Here is a 15,822-nt window from a genome sequence, read left to right on the forward strand (position 1 = left end):
AGCAACTTAGAGTAAGTATATATATTTTTTATACTTTTTTCAAACTGGTCAGCTGTGGGAATCAAACCCACAACACTGGCGTTGCAAGCACCACGCTCTACCAACTGAGCCACATGGGACACTACAACTTTATGAAAACACCCACCTGTGTCTTGGTGGTTGCCAGAGGGCTTGAGGGCAGCTGCCGCCAGCCTGGCCATCATCGGGGATATGAGGCCCTTGCTAGCAGAGATCTTCTCCATGATGGAAGAGGCCGAGGCGTAGGAGGTCGGCGTGGATGCCATGGCGCCATCGCTGCCTGCCGAGGAGCAGCCGCCCTGGGACAGTGAGTCGGTGGGCATGGAGTGGGCACCAGACGACACGGCCGAGATCAGGCTGGCGGCCGAATGGGGCAGCTGCATGGGCAGCCGGGGCATGAGTGGGAAGAAGGGATTGTGGACGCTGGCGAGTGCGCTGTTGGACAGCGCCAGTGCCACAGGCATGTTGCTGGGCAGCGCCTGGGATAGCAGGCTTGACATGCGTGCCGAGTGCGGCAGCGAGGAGGTGGGCTTGAGGCCGCTGTGGCCACCGCTGGAGGACGACATCACCGTGGTGGGTGTGGCAAGCAAGTGGGCGCCGGGACCGTTGGACGACTGCTGGGTGGTGGGCGAGGCGCTCAGGCTGGAGTTCTTGCTGCTGATGGCCGAGAAGTCCATGAGGTCGTCGTTGCTCGACTCGTCTCCGGGTTCCTCCTTGGGCATCAGGAAGGAGCCGCCCGAGGAGAGGGCCATGACGCCTGAGGAGCGGATGTGGCGGCGTTCGTGCTTGCGCTTGTGGGAGGTCATCTGGCTGGTGGAGGTGAAGGTGAAGCCACAGCTCGAGCGGATGCAGTGGAAGTGGTTGGTAGCCTTGCTGTAGACACAGCCCTCGTATTTGCACTCCTCATACTTGTAGAACTTCTTGAAGCCGTCCTTGGCATACGCGTCATCCTTGATGTGGTAGCTCTTGTGCTTCTCAATGTCGCACTTGTTCTTAAAGGTGAAGGTGCACCCCGGGCGCCTGTGGAAGGAGGGAGGGAAGCAGGGAGAAAAGTTCAAAGATGTCACCTAAGATGCTAAGTTACAAGGCCTTTTCTGTACAGTGGAAAAGTTTTGAGGCAGTCATGGATTGAAGCCACATAATCAAAATACTTCATAATGGAGGAAGGTGACACAAAAAACCTCCATTGAGATATCATCGCTTTCACAACTTACCAGAGGTCTTTTAAACTGTGCCAGCTAAGGAGCCATTCCAAATGACTGTTCAGCAAAACCAAACATGTTTTCAATCTCAATTCTTACAATCCATTGTTTTATGTGGAGCCTACCGGCTCATCGAACCCATAGTATGAAGCAGATTCAAACTGCAGTCTATGAAAAAAGACATTGATTCCGATTTCTTTGGGCAATCATGGATGCACACATTAAACAAAGTGGCTGGTGTGAGTTAAACTCAAATAGTGTTGAGACCTGGTGAAAAGAGACACCTATAAATACAATCTCTATCTCGATTACGGGGTGTTCTGATCTCCTGACCTGCAGTGGAAGTGGGTGGTCTTCTGCCCGTAGAATTGGCACTCCACCGTCCCACAATCCTCAGTGGCGCGGAACCTCTGAAAGCCATCGTTGATCAGCTGGGCGTTCTTCTTATGGAAGTTCTCGTGAGTCATGACATCGGAGGTGCTGGTGTATACCTTGTTGCAGCCCACCTGCAGATAGAGAGAAGAGTGTGGGATTGAAGCTTTTCAGTAATAGGCAAATAAATCGACATATTAATGATTCATTCATCAACTTATTCTTTACTTAACCAGGTATGGTATTGAGAACATAATTTGTTACCATAATGACCTAAAAGAGGTGTGGAGACAAACCTTCAACTTTATTGACATCAATGAATAAATCTCTGACACCAATCTTTAAGAGGCAACCTAGCATTGATTTACATTGTTTTTGTTCGTTCAAATAGCAGTGGTTTGGAACAGTGACTAAGTCAGACTTTTTCACAGCGGGACCATTAAGAGAACTGAGAAAGGCTCTGTTGAGAAATGAGCTCAGTGTGGTAAGAAAGCGTCTCTGGTGACCTAGAAATTGTAAGACGGACGGAGGTCTTTTTTTCAAGTTCAGCTACTTGTCTGTGTGACAAGTCGAGAGACCTTATCAAACATCATGTTAAGTAAAACATGGCAAACCTGCTCTGTTTGAAACATTGCGACGTGACAAACTTGAGCAGGAGTCAGTGGTATAACTACCAGGGTCGTGTGTGGTTAAAAAATACCTTCCATTTAAGGCTTTCTTTTAAGCTGATGCTATTCATATTCGGAGCGCTACAGTATGCAATCACCGCAACCTAACTGTAACTCACAGAGCAACTTGAGGGGAGGAGGGGGTAAGTGGTGGGCAGGTTGATTGTCACTTTCTTTAGTTTAAAATGTTCTGGTACTCAGGAGACTTCGGGGCCCGGAGGAAAATACAGCTAATGTTTGAATTAAAAGCAGCAATTGTATATCAACCCTGGCACTTTTTAACCGGCGCAAAAGGGGCAACTTCTCCATATTGAGTCAAACAATGAAAAAAATGCCACTCTGTTTTTTCCCCACTAAATCAGAGGTGCCTGATGCCAACATCTGCAGGTTCTCAGGCCTGTTAAAACAAGGGCTGAAACGTCTTAATAACAATTACGCCGTTAGGGGGGTTTAAAAAAGAATATATCTCTGGCCATCCAAGCCCGGGGCTGCTGGCCTGCCGGTGAGAAAGCACTCGGCGCGATGACACCTTGAAAATAAGCAGATGTGGAAAAAAATTAAACAAATCCGGTGGGGGGAATAATCTTCAACTCGTCGCTTGGTACTAAAAGATGAAAAATTTTCAGTTTATATAAACAACTAACTGAATTTTTACCCATGCCAATTAAGGAGCGAGGAGAGAGTAGGGGAGGGAGAGAAGAGTGCTGCTGCTTCAACGACATGGGTTCATCCCTTTCATTTTGATTTTATTTACTTTATGACACCTTTTGTTAAACGCACCAAAACTGCTCTTAAATGGCAATTTGGGCTTAATGGAAAAAGTGGAAGAAGTGTAATTCCCTTTTATAGATACAGTTAAAGTGCAGAGCTCTCAAGACTCGGAGAGCTCATCGGTGTGCGTCTTGTCATGCCTGAGTGGCCTGGTTTTCCCTGGGCTTGGCATGGGGGCCATGTCTCTGCTCACAACTTTTTTCATGTTTTCTGTGGGAGGTGTTTATGCCATACTCTCCATGCCACCCCAAATTTTCCCCTAAATGGTATCACTGGAGAAATAAAATGACAATCATTTTCCTTATAGGCTTCTGGTAGATTTGGGTGAACTATCCCTTTAAAGGAGAGACACACTGAATCTGTATAGCTAGCCAATTCTAGAAAATGACTCCAGTATGTACCGTATATCCGGTACTGTGGTGTGTGGCTCTGGAATGCAACATCAATGAATTATGCATGACTCTGCAAAATCCCATTTCACAAGAAGCGTCAGATCTCCATAGGTGACAATGGTCATGGGTCTGTAATGTGTGTGGCGGAGTGCCGTGTGTGTGCGTTTGTGTGTTTCTGTGTGCATACCGTACTAGTTTGTGAAACAAGAGTGTGTATATGTGTAGCACATTGGGATGTGTGAAACTTACTCCTGAGCCTGAAGTGTCCCCACTTGCGCCAGCGAATAGCTAGCTTTTTGCGTAACGCCGACTGGTAAGACGCTTCATGAGGGCGGTCACATGTGCTAGCAAAGCAGAGGTCCTGGTTTCGAACCTTGTTGTGAGCCGAATAAGGAGGAAGTGGCATTGGCTAAGCCAGCAGTGTGACGTCCTTTATAGTTTATGCCGTGACCCGGATGTACAGTTGTGCTCCGCTCAATGCTGGGGTCGCTGTTGAGTAAGTTTGAGGGGTGAATGTAGCACATTGGGATGTGTGAAACTTACTCCTCAGCCTGAAATGTCACCACTAGCGCAAGCGAATAGCTAGCTTTTTGCGCGGTGCCGACTGATAAGACTCTTCAGGAGGGCGGTCACGTGTTCTAGCAAAGCAGAAGTCCTGGGTTCCAGCCTCAGTGGAAGCCGAATCAGGAGGAAGTAGTACTGGCTAAGCAAGCAGCGTATCTTTCGAGTGTGCGTGTGTGTTTGGTGTGTGTGTGTATGAGTGTATGTGTGCATGTGTGTTTACCTGCATGCAGTGGTAGTGGGTGCTCTTCCCGTTGAGGTGGCAGCCATGGTAGTAGACGCTACAGTCATCCAGTGGGCTGAAGCGCATGAAGCCATGCTGTAGGGAGTTGTCCCTCTTCTTGTGCATATTGTAGTGCCTGATCACGTCTTGCTTGCTGGTGAACCTCTGCCAAGGGACAAAACGCACGGCAACAGATTGGTGTTTATTTAAATAGTCACAAAATCAAGTCACTATTGCTCTGGAAACAGCTGCAAAGCGCAGGAGCCAACTTGCAAAGTAGGAGATGAGGCTGTGTGTGTTGTAATGGAGAGGGCCAGACTCTCTAAGGACTTCATTCATATTTACATACATGGCCTCTATATGTCCATGGCTATGTATGTGGCACTGATAGGTAGCAACAAAGACATATTTAAGAAGTGGAAAGTCTTCGGCTCGTATCTCTATTATTTTCCATTTCCTCCGTTTTTTTAATTAAGATGGATCACTTGACATGCAAGATCACAGTTTCGATGTTCCTGGCTTTGGCAAAATTATGTTCCGTGCAGATGGTTTCTCAGATGTGTAACTGGAGGAAAAAAATAGACAACAAAACAAACAAACAAACAAGCTAACCAAAAAACGTTTTCCCTTTCCTTTTCCCTCGCCGAGATATGATTCCATTTTTAATTAAAGCATTAACAGTGCAGTTTTCGCGCCGGCTTTGGCTGTAATAAGGAGGGAATATGCTACGATACCCTCCTCAAAATTAAAAAGCCTCCTACACTGAGGAGCGGAGAAGAAAAACAGAAAAGGGACTCTGGAGAGACCTAGAGCAACCAAATCTGCAGTAATTGGGCTTAAGCTGATGTTACAGGAACTGTAACTAGAGAAGCCTGAATCAATGACTCTGGAGCTACTTATATCCATATTTATGTACAGTAGAGAGATAGATCAGGGGAAAAATGTAATTTAATCATTCTAAAACACATACAATTGCTTCTACAAAGTATGGTAATTCCTGGTGTGTCAAGCATTTGTATCACCAAGGCCCAAATGAATGGCAGCTGGTTGCCATTCCTTAGTTCTTGACCCATTTCCCACCCCTGACGTTTTTTCTTCTGTAACCCTGTAACTTACAGTAGTACTGTATCATTCTGGCTGAGGATTTGTCACTAATAACTGATCTATTGATTTTCCATAGAACATTTTTCATTCTGGAAATGATTATCTTTGGCAGTAAATGAGGACGAGATGAGAAGTTGAGCTGCGGACGTCCCACTGCGTTTGATCCGTTATGGAAGCCAAAATAAGCCTGGTGATAGCTGACTAGGGTAGAAGAGCCTCTTTTCAGTTGGAGTCTGGGAGCTGGAAGCCACTTGACATGCACCATGTATTTTAGGATTCCCATCACTGTAGAGGATGCACACACAGGCCCATGAAAGGAGAATGCCACTGAGCCTGGCAGCAGGATAATATTCCAGGAGTGTGTCATGTAACATTTCATGAATTATCACTACCAAAGGAGGTGCTTATCTTAGCTAGACCGTTTTTGCCGGATATATACACCCAAATGTCTAGATTTTGAACTCTGCACTTCAAGTCAATGACAGATGGGGACTTGACCTGATAACCCCAACGAAAATTCTAAAGGACGACTTGAAATAATTTCAAAACCTTTTTTCTCTCCATTATATTCAGCCAAGTATCCATCCTGTCTAACAGTGAAAGCATGACTTGTGAAAAGTCTAGAGGTTATGCTTTGTGATTAGAGCTACAGACGCCTTCATTCGGAAAAGCGGACGGAAAGACGGAAAAACATACTGCTCAAGTTGCGTGAGGATCTGACGTCTTTGACAAATACACGTGTGTTTGTCTAACTCTTTTAGACCATATGCTAAGGCAAACACACAGGCCTGTATTCTGATCTCTTTAACACTTTTTTCCTCCCTCCCTGTGCCGTACATGACAACTCTTGGGACCGGGACAAGATTAATAACGTGAAAGGGGATTAAAAGCAGACCCAGAGCAACGGCAGATGTCTCCAGGAAAATTTAAAAAAAACACATCGAAAAGGAACCATATTTCAAGCATATTTACAATTAACCCAGGATAAAAGGCCAATTGTCAAAGACCAACTGTGCACGGAATCAGCTTAGGGAGAGAAAAAAAGCCTTTGCTCTCAATTGGACGAGTGCCAGCAGTCATAACCTGTTCGGCGGACACACGTCAACAACGTTTCATCTGTGCATGCCTTTGTTGGGCATGAGCAGAGATGAAGTGATGACATATTATTCATCTCTGTATATCCTAGAACCCTTAGTTTTCCCCGTCAAGAGGTCAGGAAGACACAGAAGAGGATTCAAACTCTGTGCTCATACACTTCCCCATATTTGTGAACGGGACACTGAGTTATAGAGACGTCTCTGAATCACCCAGCGACACCGTCTCTATGGGTTCTCACTAGCTGAAGTTGAGACAGTAGGGGATGTAGAGTAGAGTACAGCACAGCGCAGTACATTTGGAGGCACTGAACCATGGCTGTTAAGAGTACAGCATTACCTCCGCTGCTGTTATCTCGTTTGTCATGGTGACACGAGGCAAGGCCTAGACTAGAGAGAGGGGAAGCCTGCAATTTGTGGGAGATGGGGAAACAAGGCAAACATGTGTCTGACTAGGCCACCTAAATAGGGGGTGTACAGTGTCCATTTTAGGTCAACATTACAAAACCTTGTATAAGTAATAGGGACTTTTGTCTTCGGGAGTGGGGACATTTGTCATAGGGAGTGGGGACTTTTATCAGAGGGAGTAGGGTCTTAAGTCATAGGAATGTCCTAAAATGTACACCTTAGAGTTGTTCACCAGGGTGTATGGTGTACATTGTAGGACATTCTCACAAAACTTGTCATAGCAAGGGACTTTTGTCATAGTACTGTAGGGGTGTCCTAAAATGTATAAAGTATGGGGTGTTCAGCACACAGCTACTCACCTGGTAGTTGCACTCCGTGTCCATGCAGTGGTAATGCTCCCTGTATTGGTAGGCACAATGCACATGTCCGCAGTGCTGGCTCCCCGAGAACCTGGAAGTCAAGTGACAAAAAAAAGGGTACAGAGTTACATCACGGGCCATGTGGACTTTACACTGAGTGATTTTGTCATGACTAATCAAGGTACAGGTGTAAAAGCTGTGGACACTCCAATGCGTCTTCTTAGAAGACAGTCATAGAGCAGAAGTTATCTTCACAAAAAAGGGTCTGAAAAATTATGTTATTGTGGTATAAAAGCATGCATGCTATTTTGCAATGATAGTATTGTCTGAATATAAACTCCCTCCCTAATTATCTTGGGTGCATCCTTCCTTTTCTTCTGGCGATTAGTGAGCAAATGGACAAAAACATCACCTTCATGAAGGGAAACACCTGTTTCTATTCCCGAAACTTAACCTAACCCAAATTTCCCCCCTTTAACATTCAAGGTGTCTGTCACTACCAAAAGGAAATCCAATCACCTCACAGAGAACTACCTCCTAATCCTAACCATACCTCCAAAACAACTCATCTCGTCACGCAAATACGTCTGTTTTCCACACACCGCCACAATTGACTCGCCTGTCACACCAATTTCGACTCAAATTAGCTCCGTTTATTTCAAAAGCAGCCGGTACACAGACACTTATTAAACTGTAAACCCCACGCATGATTCCCCTCATTTGCCTTTTAAACCTTGCCAAATCAATGTTGTGGAGTTCTCTCTCAGGTTAACGGCGCTTGCTTTAATCAAAGGAAGGTTAGGTTCTGCTGAGAGGCTTGAGTGGATCTACACGCTACTGCCGCCCCCTCCCGTCCCCTTCCTCCTCCTCTTGACTGTAAGAGTCTGACTTGGTAAAGACTTCTCCAGGTAAAAGAGTGGGCACCATTTCCTTGCGCGTTTACTGATGACTGTTAAAAAACCTCCAATTACGACTGAAAACACACAAATAAACATTTGGACTGCCACTGCCAAGAGTACCATCTGCTCTCTCTCTCTCTCACTCGTTCTCTTTCTTTCTACTTCTCTTTCTCTCTCTCTCTGTTTTTTTTTGTTGTTGCCTGTAGCCTGTAGGATTATCCTAGGGCTGCATTTACAGATCACTTTGCGGAGTTCATTAGGCTAATTGAACGGCAAATCCACTACCTTTTAAAAGTTGGTGGTGTGGTGGGGGGCTCAGGGTATGGTGGTGGTGGTGGTGGTGGTAGGGGCTTCGGGAAGGTTTGACGGCTTCTTTAGAAAAAAAAAAACAGAAATGGAGCTAACAGTAGAGTACATTACACACACACACACACACACACACACACACACACACACACACACACCAACCAACTCTCCCACCATCGGTGCTTTTCTCAGCCCTACTCCTCTATGGACTGTGCATGTACACACGTATTCGGACATACGCACACGCTCACGTACACACACGCACACACAGCCCCCCTGGGACTGTGGCCCACCCCTCTGCTCATTGCCCAGCTGTATCACTTTGCCTATGGACAATTCCCACTTGCCGCGTCAGGGGGCCTAATGGGCCGCTGCTATTCAGCTGCAGATTAAATATTAATATCACAACGATACAGAGATTGTGGCACATCTCCTGTTACAATAGAGTCAACGCAGATCAAAGTGCCGCGGCAATAGTGGGTGCATGAAAGCATTTAAAGAGGGAAAACTGCGACTAAACACTACCAGGGAAGCTCTTTAAAACATCAAACTGGTGCGCGGCAAGGAGATAAATAACTTTTCCCCCCTTGGTTGGTGAGGGGGAGGGGGGTGGAAGGTGGGAGTCAACAACATTTACAAAGCTGGGTTTTTAGCATAAATGTGCGCTCATTAGTTGTGGCTCCAGAGAGATGAACCTCCCCCTACCTCTACCCCCCTCCCCCCAGTCTACATTTGCCCTTTTTATGAGTCCTCCTTTTCTGTCTTTTTTCCTCCCTCCTCTTCCCTTTCTTTTTTTCGCTCTCTCTCCCCAACACGGAAATTGAAACTGTATCTGGGCTTATCTGCAGCCTCCCCGTGCATCAACTACCGAGATGTTTAGACAAATTTTATGCATTATGCAGCGCAAATATCAAAACAGTTCTTGGCAGTGCCAGCAGAAGCCTCATTAAAAATTCCTTAATTAAATCTGCAAAATGTAATCAGTCCAAGGAAGGTTTTTGTGTGTGTGTGTGTGTGTGTGTGTGTGTGTGTGTGTGTGTGTGTGTGTGTGTGTGTGTGTGTGTGTGTGTGTGTGTGTGTGTGTGTGTGTGTGTGTGTGTGTGCATGATGAAAATGTGTGTGTCTGTCAGTGACAGTGCTTTTGATTTGTGCCCTTCATGTTACGGTTTGGAGAAGTAATCATTAACGCCAAAGCCACTTTGGGCTTTTGAAACAGTGCTTTTCCTTTCTTTTTAAAGTGAAGAAATAAACAAGTGACAATCACCTTTCTAGTGTGTAGTTCAAAATGACTGGAGAATGGGATACTGTGTTGTCTATTGAAATATGAGATTACCTTGCAATGTTTTGCCTCCGTGTTTTGTGAGTGATAAAGAGGACAATTCAGAGACCATGCAGCCATGTAACCAACAGTTTCACCCTATATCCGTTACATACACCGCCGCACAGTACGCTCAAACTACTCAAGACTGACAAGCAAAGTGTTCCAGTATACTGAAGTAACTTTGTAAGAAATTCTCGAGCTCAAACAGAGTAAGTACAACCATCTTGTCAGCACACCTCTCACCACCATAGAAACCATCTCATGCCTCGTTCCTCCTAACAGAATTCCACTTCCTTTCAGTCCATAAACTCGGCCTCTTACTATTTCCCTCACTTTGCAGCACAGAACTTGACCTCTACCACTATTTTACACATCTAGTTTCATCACTGTGTAAAATACGCCATCAGTTAATAAAAAAGCTTTGTCTCACGTCCGGGACAACATTTGTTTCACCGGAGAGGGAGGATTTGCATACCTGGCGATATATTTCTGGTACAGGTTGACGTCCTCTGTGACAGGTTTCTCAGGTGGTAGGCCGTTCCTAATACAAGCAAACACAAAAAGAGACAGGATTAATGGGGTATTGGGCACACTGTTAATAAAAACAACTGACACAATATTTACCTAGAATCTGTTTCAAACGACCGCAATCAATATACATTTTCTGTGACGCGACAGCGGTTTTCACGTGGGTTTGAATCAGGAAGGTATGAACACACTTTTGCATGGCTTTCCAACAATGAAAGGCAAAAGGCAGTGGAAAAGCGCTATTTTGGAGAGTGCTCATATGCAAATCTAGATCATGGGGAAAGGCAAAATCTTTTCTAAAGGTCCCTAAGGACCCTGCCTCCAAAGGCTGTTGTCATGTCTCATCAGGAGGACTGAGTTCAAACAGAAGGAGAAGACAGGGTTCGATGGAACAGAAGGCATTGGTTCAGCTAGTGACAAGTTGGGTAGAACCAATAGGACTAGACTGGGGGGAGATGAATGAACTGAGTCCAATCATCAGGAACACATTAGGTTTAAACATTGCATGGTTCCTACTGAAATGTGACCTGCCTTGAGAGGGACCCACTTTTTTGCTAGCGCTAACAAGGGCTAGCTTCCCAAACCCCCTCGTTTGCTAGCACTAACAATGCGGAGGGCTCCGTATAGCTCCACATTGACATGATTGGTTGATGGTAGGTGGGGGCGGTACGTCCTGTATTAACACAAACTCACTTCCTGGCAACTTATTTCCCAATTGCTCTGCTAAGCGCAAGAAATATGAAAGCCCTGAAGTCTATGTCGGCTGCATCGCACTCAACGCTGTACGGTCACCTCAGACGTCGGATTGACCATGTAGTTTCTTTTAGTGTTCAGCCTAGGCCCTGTGACTCTCTGGTAAGTTAGTCACAGCTCCAAAGTAATTAAAGGGACAGTTGTTCCACCCCAGCCAAAGGAGGAAGTCAGTCACTTTGCGATGACTGTGCTAAATCAGTCTCCGAAGAGAGCGCCCAGCAGGTAAACACTTCATGGGCCTTCGCTACTCATCACGTCGTGGATCTATTGGCACCATGCGCTATTTCACACTACATTCGCATCGGCTGTTGTGGAGGTGGCAATTACCTTTGCGTTAGGCTAACTGACTCGCAGTGGCAGTTAAGTGTATGTGAGACGCCCATTATCTCCCAGGTGTCCCACAGAGACAATTTAGGAGAATTCTACAATATTAAAACCTAGAATCATTTCAAAACACAAGCTAAATATCGGGGGGATTCAGTTGACGGATTATTTGATTTAATAATTCAGGGAGGTTTGCATAGGCAACTTTTGGTGCAATGACAGACTTTGGTGAGAGATTTTCATTATTTCCTTGGACTATTTTTGTCATGAGCGGCCAATTTTCACTACTGGGATCTCACAACTCATTCAAGAAAATGTATGACTTGAATAAACGCGTAATATATAAGCATGTATACAGTACACACATTAATATTGCTGTGTGAGAAAAGCTTAGCATGTTTCTCATGCAGATCTTCTGTACCTATGTGGTGTCGTTCAGCTAAAGTGTCATTCAAGTCATCTGAAGAGGTTCTTACTTGACAGAGGACACAGTGCCCGTGGTGATGGAGTCGGTCTTGGAGAAGCTAGACTTCATGTAGTCGGAGGTGTTGAAGCCCAAGTGGCCTGTCTGATCCATGATGAGTCCTGTGGGGCCCGTGGCCCCAGCGGATGAGGCCGAGGTAGCGGCCACTGGTGTCCCCGGGTTCCCAGGCGTGGCAGGCAGAACGCTGGGCATCAGCGAGGACTCGGGCCTCCCCGGCATCAGCTTCTGGATGTTCTTGATGTCGTACTTGGACGGCCGGCCCACCTTCCCCGTTTTATAGGCGATGGCGCCCCCCATGTCAGTGTTCCCGTCGCCGGGCTTGAAGAGGTGCAGGTACCGGACGTTCTCCAGGTCGTACTTGGATGGCTTCTTGTAAGCATTGCCGTTCTGCTGGCTCCGCAGGCTTTCACCCATCTTCAGCTTCTGGATGAAGAAGTCATACTTGGAGGCTCGGGAGGCCATGTTCTGGAGGTGGGAGGTGGGGTTGGTTGGTGGGGGATTGTGCCCAAGGTTGTGCCCCTGCCCTTGCCCCTGCTTGTGGTCCAGGCTAGAGTGATAAATCTGTCCCTCAGCCCCGGAATGGCACCCCACAGAGGCGGCCATCTGGGCCTGGAGCAGGGCATTCTTCTCCTGGGCCAGCTTGGAGTTGAGGTCCTCTTGTTTGGGGTTGGTGTGGATGGGCCAGGGCAGGGTCTCACCAGCCTTCAGCTTGCGGATGTACTCCTCATACTTGGAAAAGCGGGCTCGCCGCGTGGCCTCCTCACTGCTCAGGGAGGATGGGTCGGAGCCTGAGGTAGCGGCTTTGAGCTTCTCGAAGCTGATCTTCTTGGCCAGCTCGTCCCTCACCTGCTGGTCGTCGTAGCCGAACATGCCCAGGAACTCGTTCATTGTGTTGGCTGCGTAGTCTCGCAGAGTGGATGCCTCTCCTGCACAGAACAGGGAGGAGCAGAGAGAACAGAGCCCTTAGGTAAGATATGTGATACACTGTTTTTGGATGACCTCTTTGTCTAAGTGTCATGTTCTATTGACTGTCAATAGATTCTTCAATCCAAAAATCATAAAACCAAGAAAGGGGAAGCAAAAGCATTGTACAAAGCTGAAAAGGGCTGATTCTTTGTCAGTCATTTTATGCCGAACGTAATGGAAATGAACCAAAACATTCCATGGGACTTCCCCAGTCAGTCTTCTGACTGGGAAATTACCTGTACTACTTTCCTCACCTAACACTTTAGAGATACACCAATTGTACAAAACTTCTTCAAATTGAGTTTGCCCTTCAGAACAGCCTCTATTCGTCAGGGAATGGACTGCAAAGTGTCAAAAGCACTCCCATGTTGACTCCACTGCTTCCCACAGTTGTGTCAAGTTGGCTGGATGTCCTTTGGGTGGTGGACCATTCTTGATACACATGGGAACAAGCAGCGTTGCGGTTCTTGACACACTCAAACTGGTGCGCCTGGCACCTACTACCGTACCCTGTTCAAAGGCCCTTGAATCTTTTGTCTTGTCCATTCACCCTCTGAATGACACACATACACAATCCATGTCTCAATTGTCTCAAGGCTTAAAAATCCTTCTTTAACCTGTCTCCTCCCCTTCATCTACATTGATTGAAGTGGATTTAACAAGTGACATCAATAAGGGATCATAGCTTTCACCTGGATTTACTTGTCAGTCTATGTCATGGAAAGAGAAGATGCCATTTAATCTCTTGTATATTGTTGAATGCTTGAGAATTTGAAATAGGTTACACTGTTTCATTTTTCTCAGTGAAAGGCCTTACCAATGAGCCTTCTGATTATGACAACATTCCAAAAACGTGTTCCCTTTAGTTAAAAACATTATTTCAAGTCCATCACGTCTCTATCTACGGAAGCTTTTACATATTTGTGAACTGAAACGTCACTTTTTTTATTTGAAGAGTCCATTAAATTGTACAACCTCCCCAAGGACATGGGGACATGTAGTAAATGTATAGTTTAATTGCATTATGTGGAGATTAATTCTGGCTCATTAACTTTCATCCAGGTTAGCGCAAGAGGTCAGCAAGTTGGGGGAAAGGGAGGGAAAAAATGTGCTTGAAAAAAAGAGGGGGAAGAAAGAGCACTGCATAGCTATCCCTTATTAAGACACGCCACTAGCAGTAGTGTGTGTGTGTGTGTATGAGAAAGAGATTGAGAGAGTGTATGTATATGTGTGTGCGTGCGTCTGAGAAAGGGAGAGCATGACACAGAGAGAGAGAGAGAGAGAGAGAGAGAGGAGAGAGGAGAGAGGAGAGAGAGAGAGAGGAGAGAGGAGAGAGGAGAGAGAGAGAGAGAGAGAGAGAGAGAGAGAGAGAGATGATACAGAGAGGAGGAAACCCTTGGGCATTCAGCTTTTCCTTTCTTAACAGTAGTGTTTACTGATCCAGATCTATTCCAAAAATCTTGCCTGGTGTCAGTTTGGATGTCAGATAAGATATCATGAACACAGCCACTACGCTCCAGATGACAACTTCACTTAGGTGTCATGTAAAACTTTTGGCATTCTTGGTTCCATTCTGGCCACGGGCCCAGGACCCCGCTCCTCCAGACCTTTTCTTAATTTATTTGATTGCTTTTTTCATCGCTAACGCACATACACAAGGCGGGGCCAGCGGTAATACCAGCCGCCGTCCTGGTAATTAATACAAAAAGATTTCAGTTCTCGTCTCGGATTTCTGTGTTATTGCTAAATCGGTCGCCTCTCCCCCACATGCCTTTTCACATCTCCTTCACGGAGTGTAAAATAATCCCCAAATTTCCATCAGCGTCGCCGGGGTTACTGCTCTCTGTGGCACATTGGTATGAAAGGGGATCTGGCGGATCGAAAGGGCATGAAAAATTTAAGAGAAATGGATCAGGTATTTGTATTTGAGAGGAAATTCCTGCCTGTTTTGTCACATATCATCTGATCAATCCAGCATGTTTGTACATTCGTGTTTGACGACTGAGTGAGCTAGATAAGATAACATAGATGAGATAGTACTTTATTAATGGGCACTAGATTTATCTGAGTTTATCAAGCAGCCCGTTGACTTTCACCTACATCTCAATTCAGAAGGACCTCCATACTAAAAATATAATATCTGTAATTCTGTTGGCTCAGTTGGTAGATCCAAGATCCTGGTTGGTTTCCTGCTGGGATCACCAATATAAAAACGTATGAACTAACTACTGTAAGTCGCTTTGGACAAAAGTGTCTGCTAAATACATGATCATATCATTATCTACTTATACAGACATGTACCAAATGTGTTGTCCTAAGATACACCTTGACATTAGTGTGTGGTTTAGTCATGGGAGTGTTCACTGTACTCTACATCCATGGGCTTCTACTGTAGCAGGGTCATGACGTCTAGCATGGTTAGCCAGGCCGCCTCAGGTCATATCATATAGCTCTAATGATAGGACCGTCTTCACATCTGCGAAGAAAGGGACAAGACATTCCACTGGTTCCAGGAATAGTAGTATATGGGTCAAAAAGTTTCAATGACAAAATGTTCAGCTGGGGACCGCTTTTAACCCCAAGTTAAAGGACAGCTTTGACCCCCAAGTGGTGAGTCTGCTAAACAGTTCCTTATATTATGGTTGCACTGCACTGTATCTTAAATATTTGATGTCTTGTATGCGTATTTATTGATGTTAATTTCTTGTTGTAATCATCTTTTTAATTTACTACTATTATTGTGAGGTAAGCAATATTCTGGGTAGGCATTTCATTGCATTTCCATGGCCGCCTGAGAGCCGTTCCATCAATCAGAGCTTTTAAAATGGGGCTTAAAACACATTTCTTCAGATTGTCTTTCTCATAGTCCTAATACGTAAACTTATTTTTAGCACTTACACTACTATTGCTATTCCCAGCCTTGATTCTAAAAGTGATCTTTTATTATCATTTTATTTTATTATTATTATGATGACAAATACATTTAACCTTACACTTGCACAATCCTAACTTTTTCGGGGGAGAAACCAATCCTATTTTCAGACTTCATGTCTGAAGTCTGAAAAACCT

The 15,822-nt window shown here is 45.4% G+C and overlaps 1 protein-coding gene across 5 annotated transcripts in view; it reads right to left on the minus strand.

Annotated features, from left to right (window-relative positions):
* Positions 1-15,822, minus strand: part of casz1 (castor zinc finger 1) — a 93,191-nt gene that overhangs the window by 16,097 nt on the left and 61,272 nt on the right. For 3 of the 5 annotated variants that reach the window (XM_055892366.1, XM_055892368.1, XM_055892365.1), the window contains exons 3-9: positions 11,780-12,713; positions 10,174-10,239; positions 8,357-8,443; positions 7,173-7,263; positions 4,208-4,372; positions 1,554-1,726; positions 146-1,038 (exon numbers count right to left, since the gene is read on the minus strand). In XM_055892366.1, coding sequence (XP_055748341.1) covers positions 146-1,038; positions 1,554-1,726; positions 4,208-4,372; positions 7,173-7,263; positions 8,357-8,443; positions 10,174-10,239; positions 11,780-12,713 — 2,409 coding nt within the window. The remainder of the gene's footprint in view (positions 1-145; positions 1,039-1,553; positions 1,727-4,207; positions 4,373-7,172; positions 7,264-8,356; positions 8,444-10,173; positions 10,240-11,779; positions 12,714-15,822) is intronic. The other 2 variants (XM_055892369.1, XM_055892367.1) reach the window with 1 other exon arrangement.

This window comes from Salvelinus fontinalis, chromosome 31 (assembly GCF_029448725.1).
Source record: "Salvelinus fontinalis isolate EN_2023a chromosome 31, ASM2944872v1, whole genome shotgun sequence".
NCBI lineage: Eukaryota > Metazoa > Chordata > Actinopteri > Salmoniformes > Salmonidae > Salvelinus > Salvelinus fontinalis.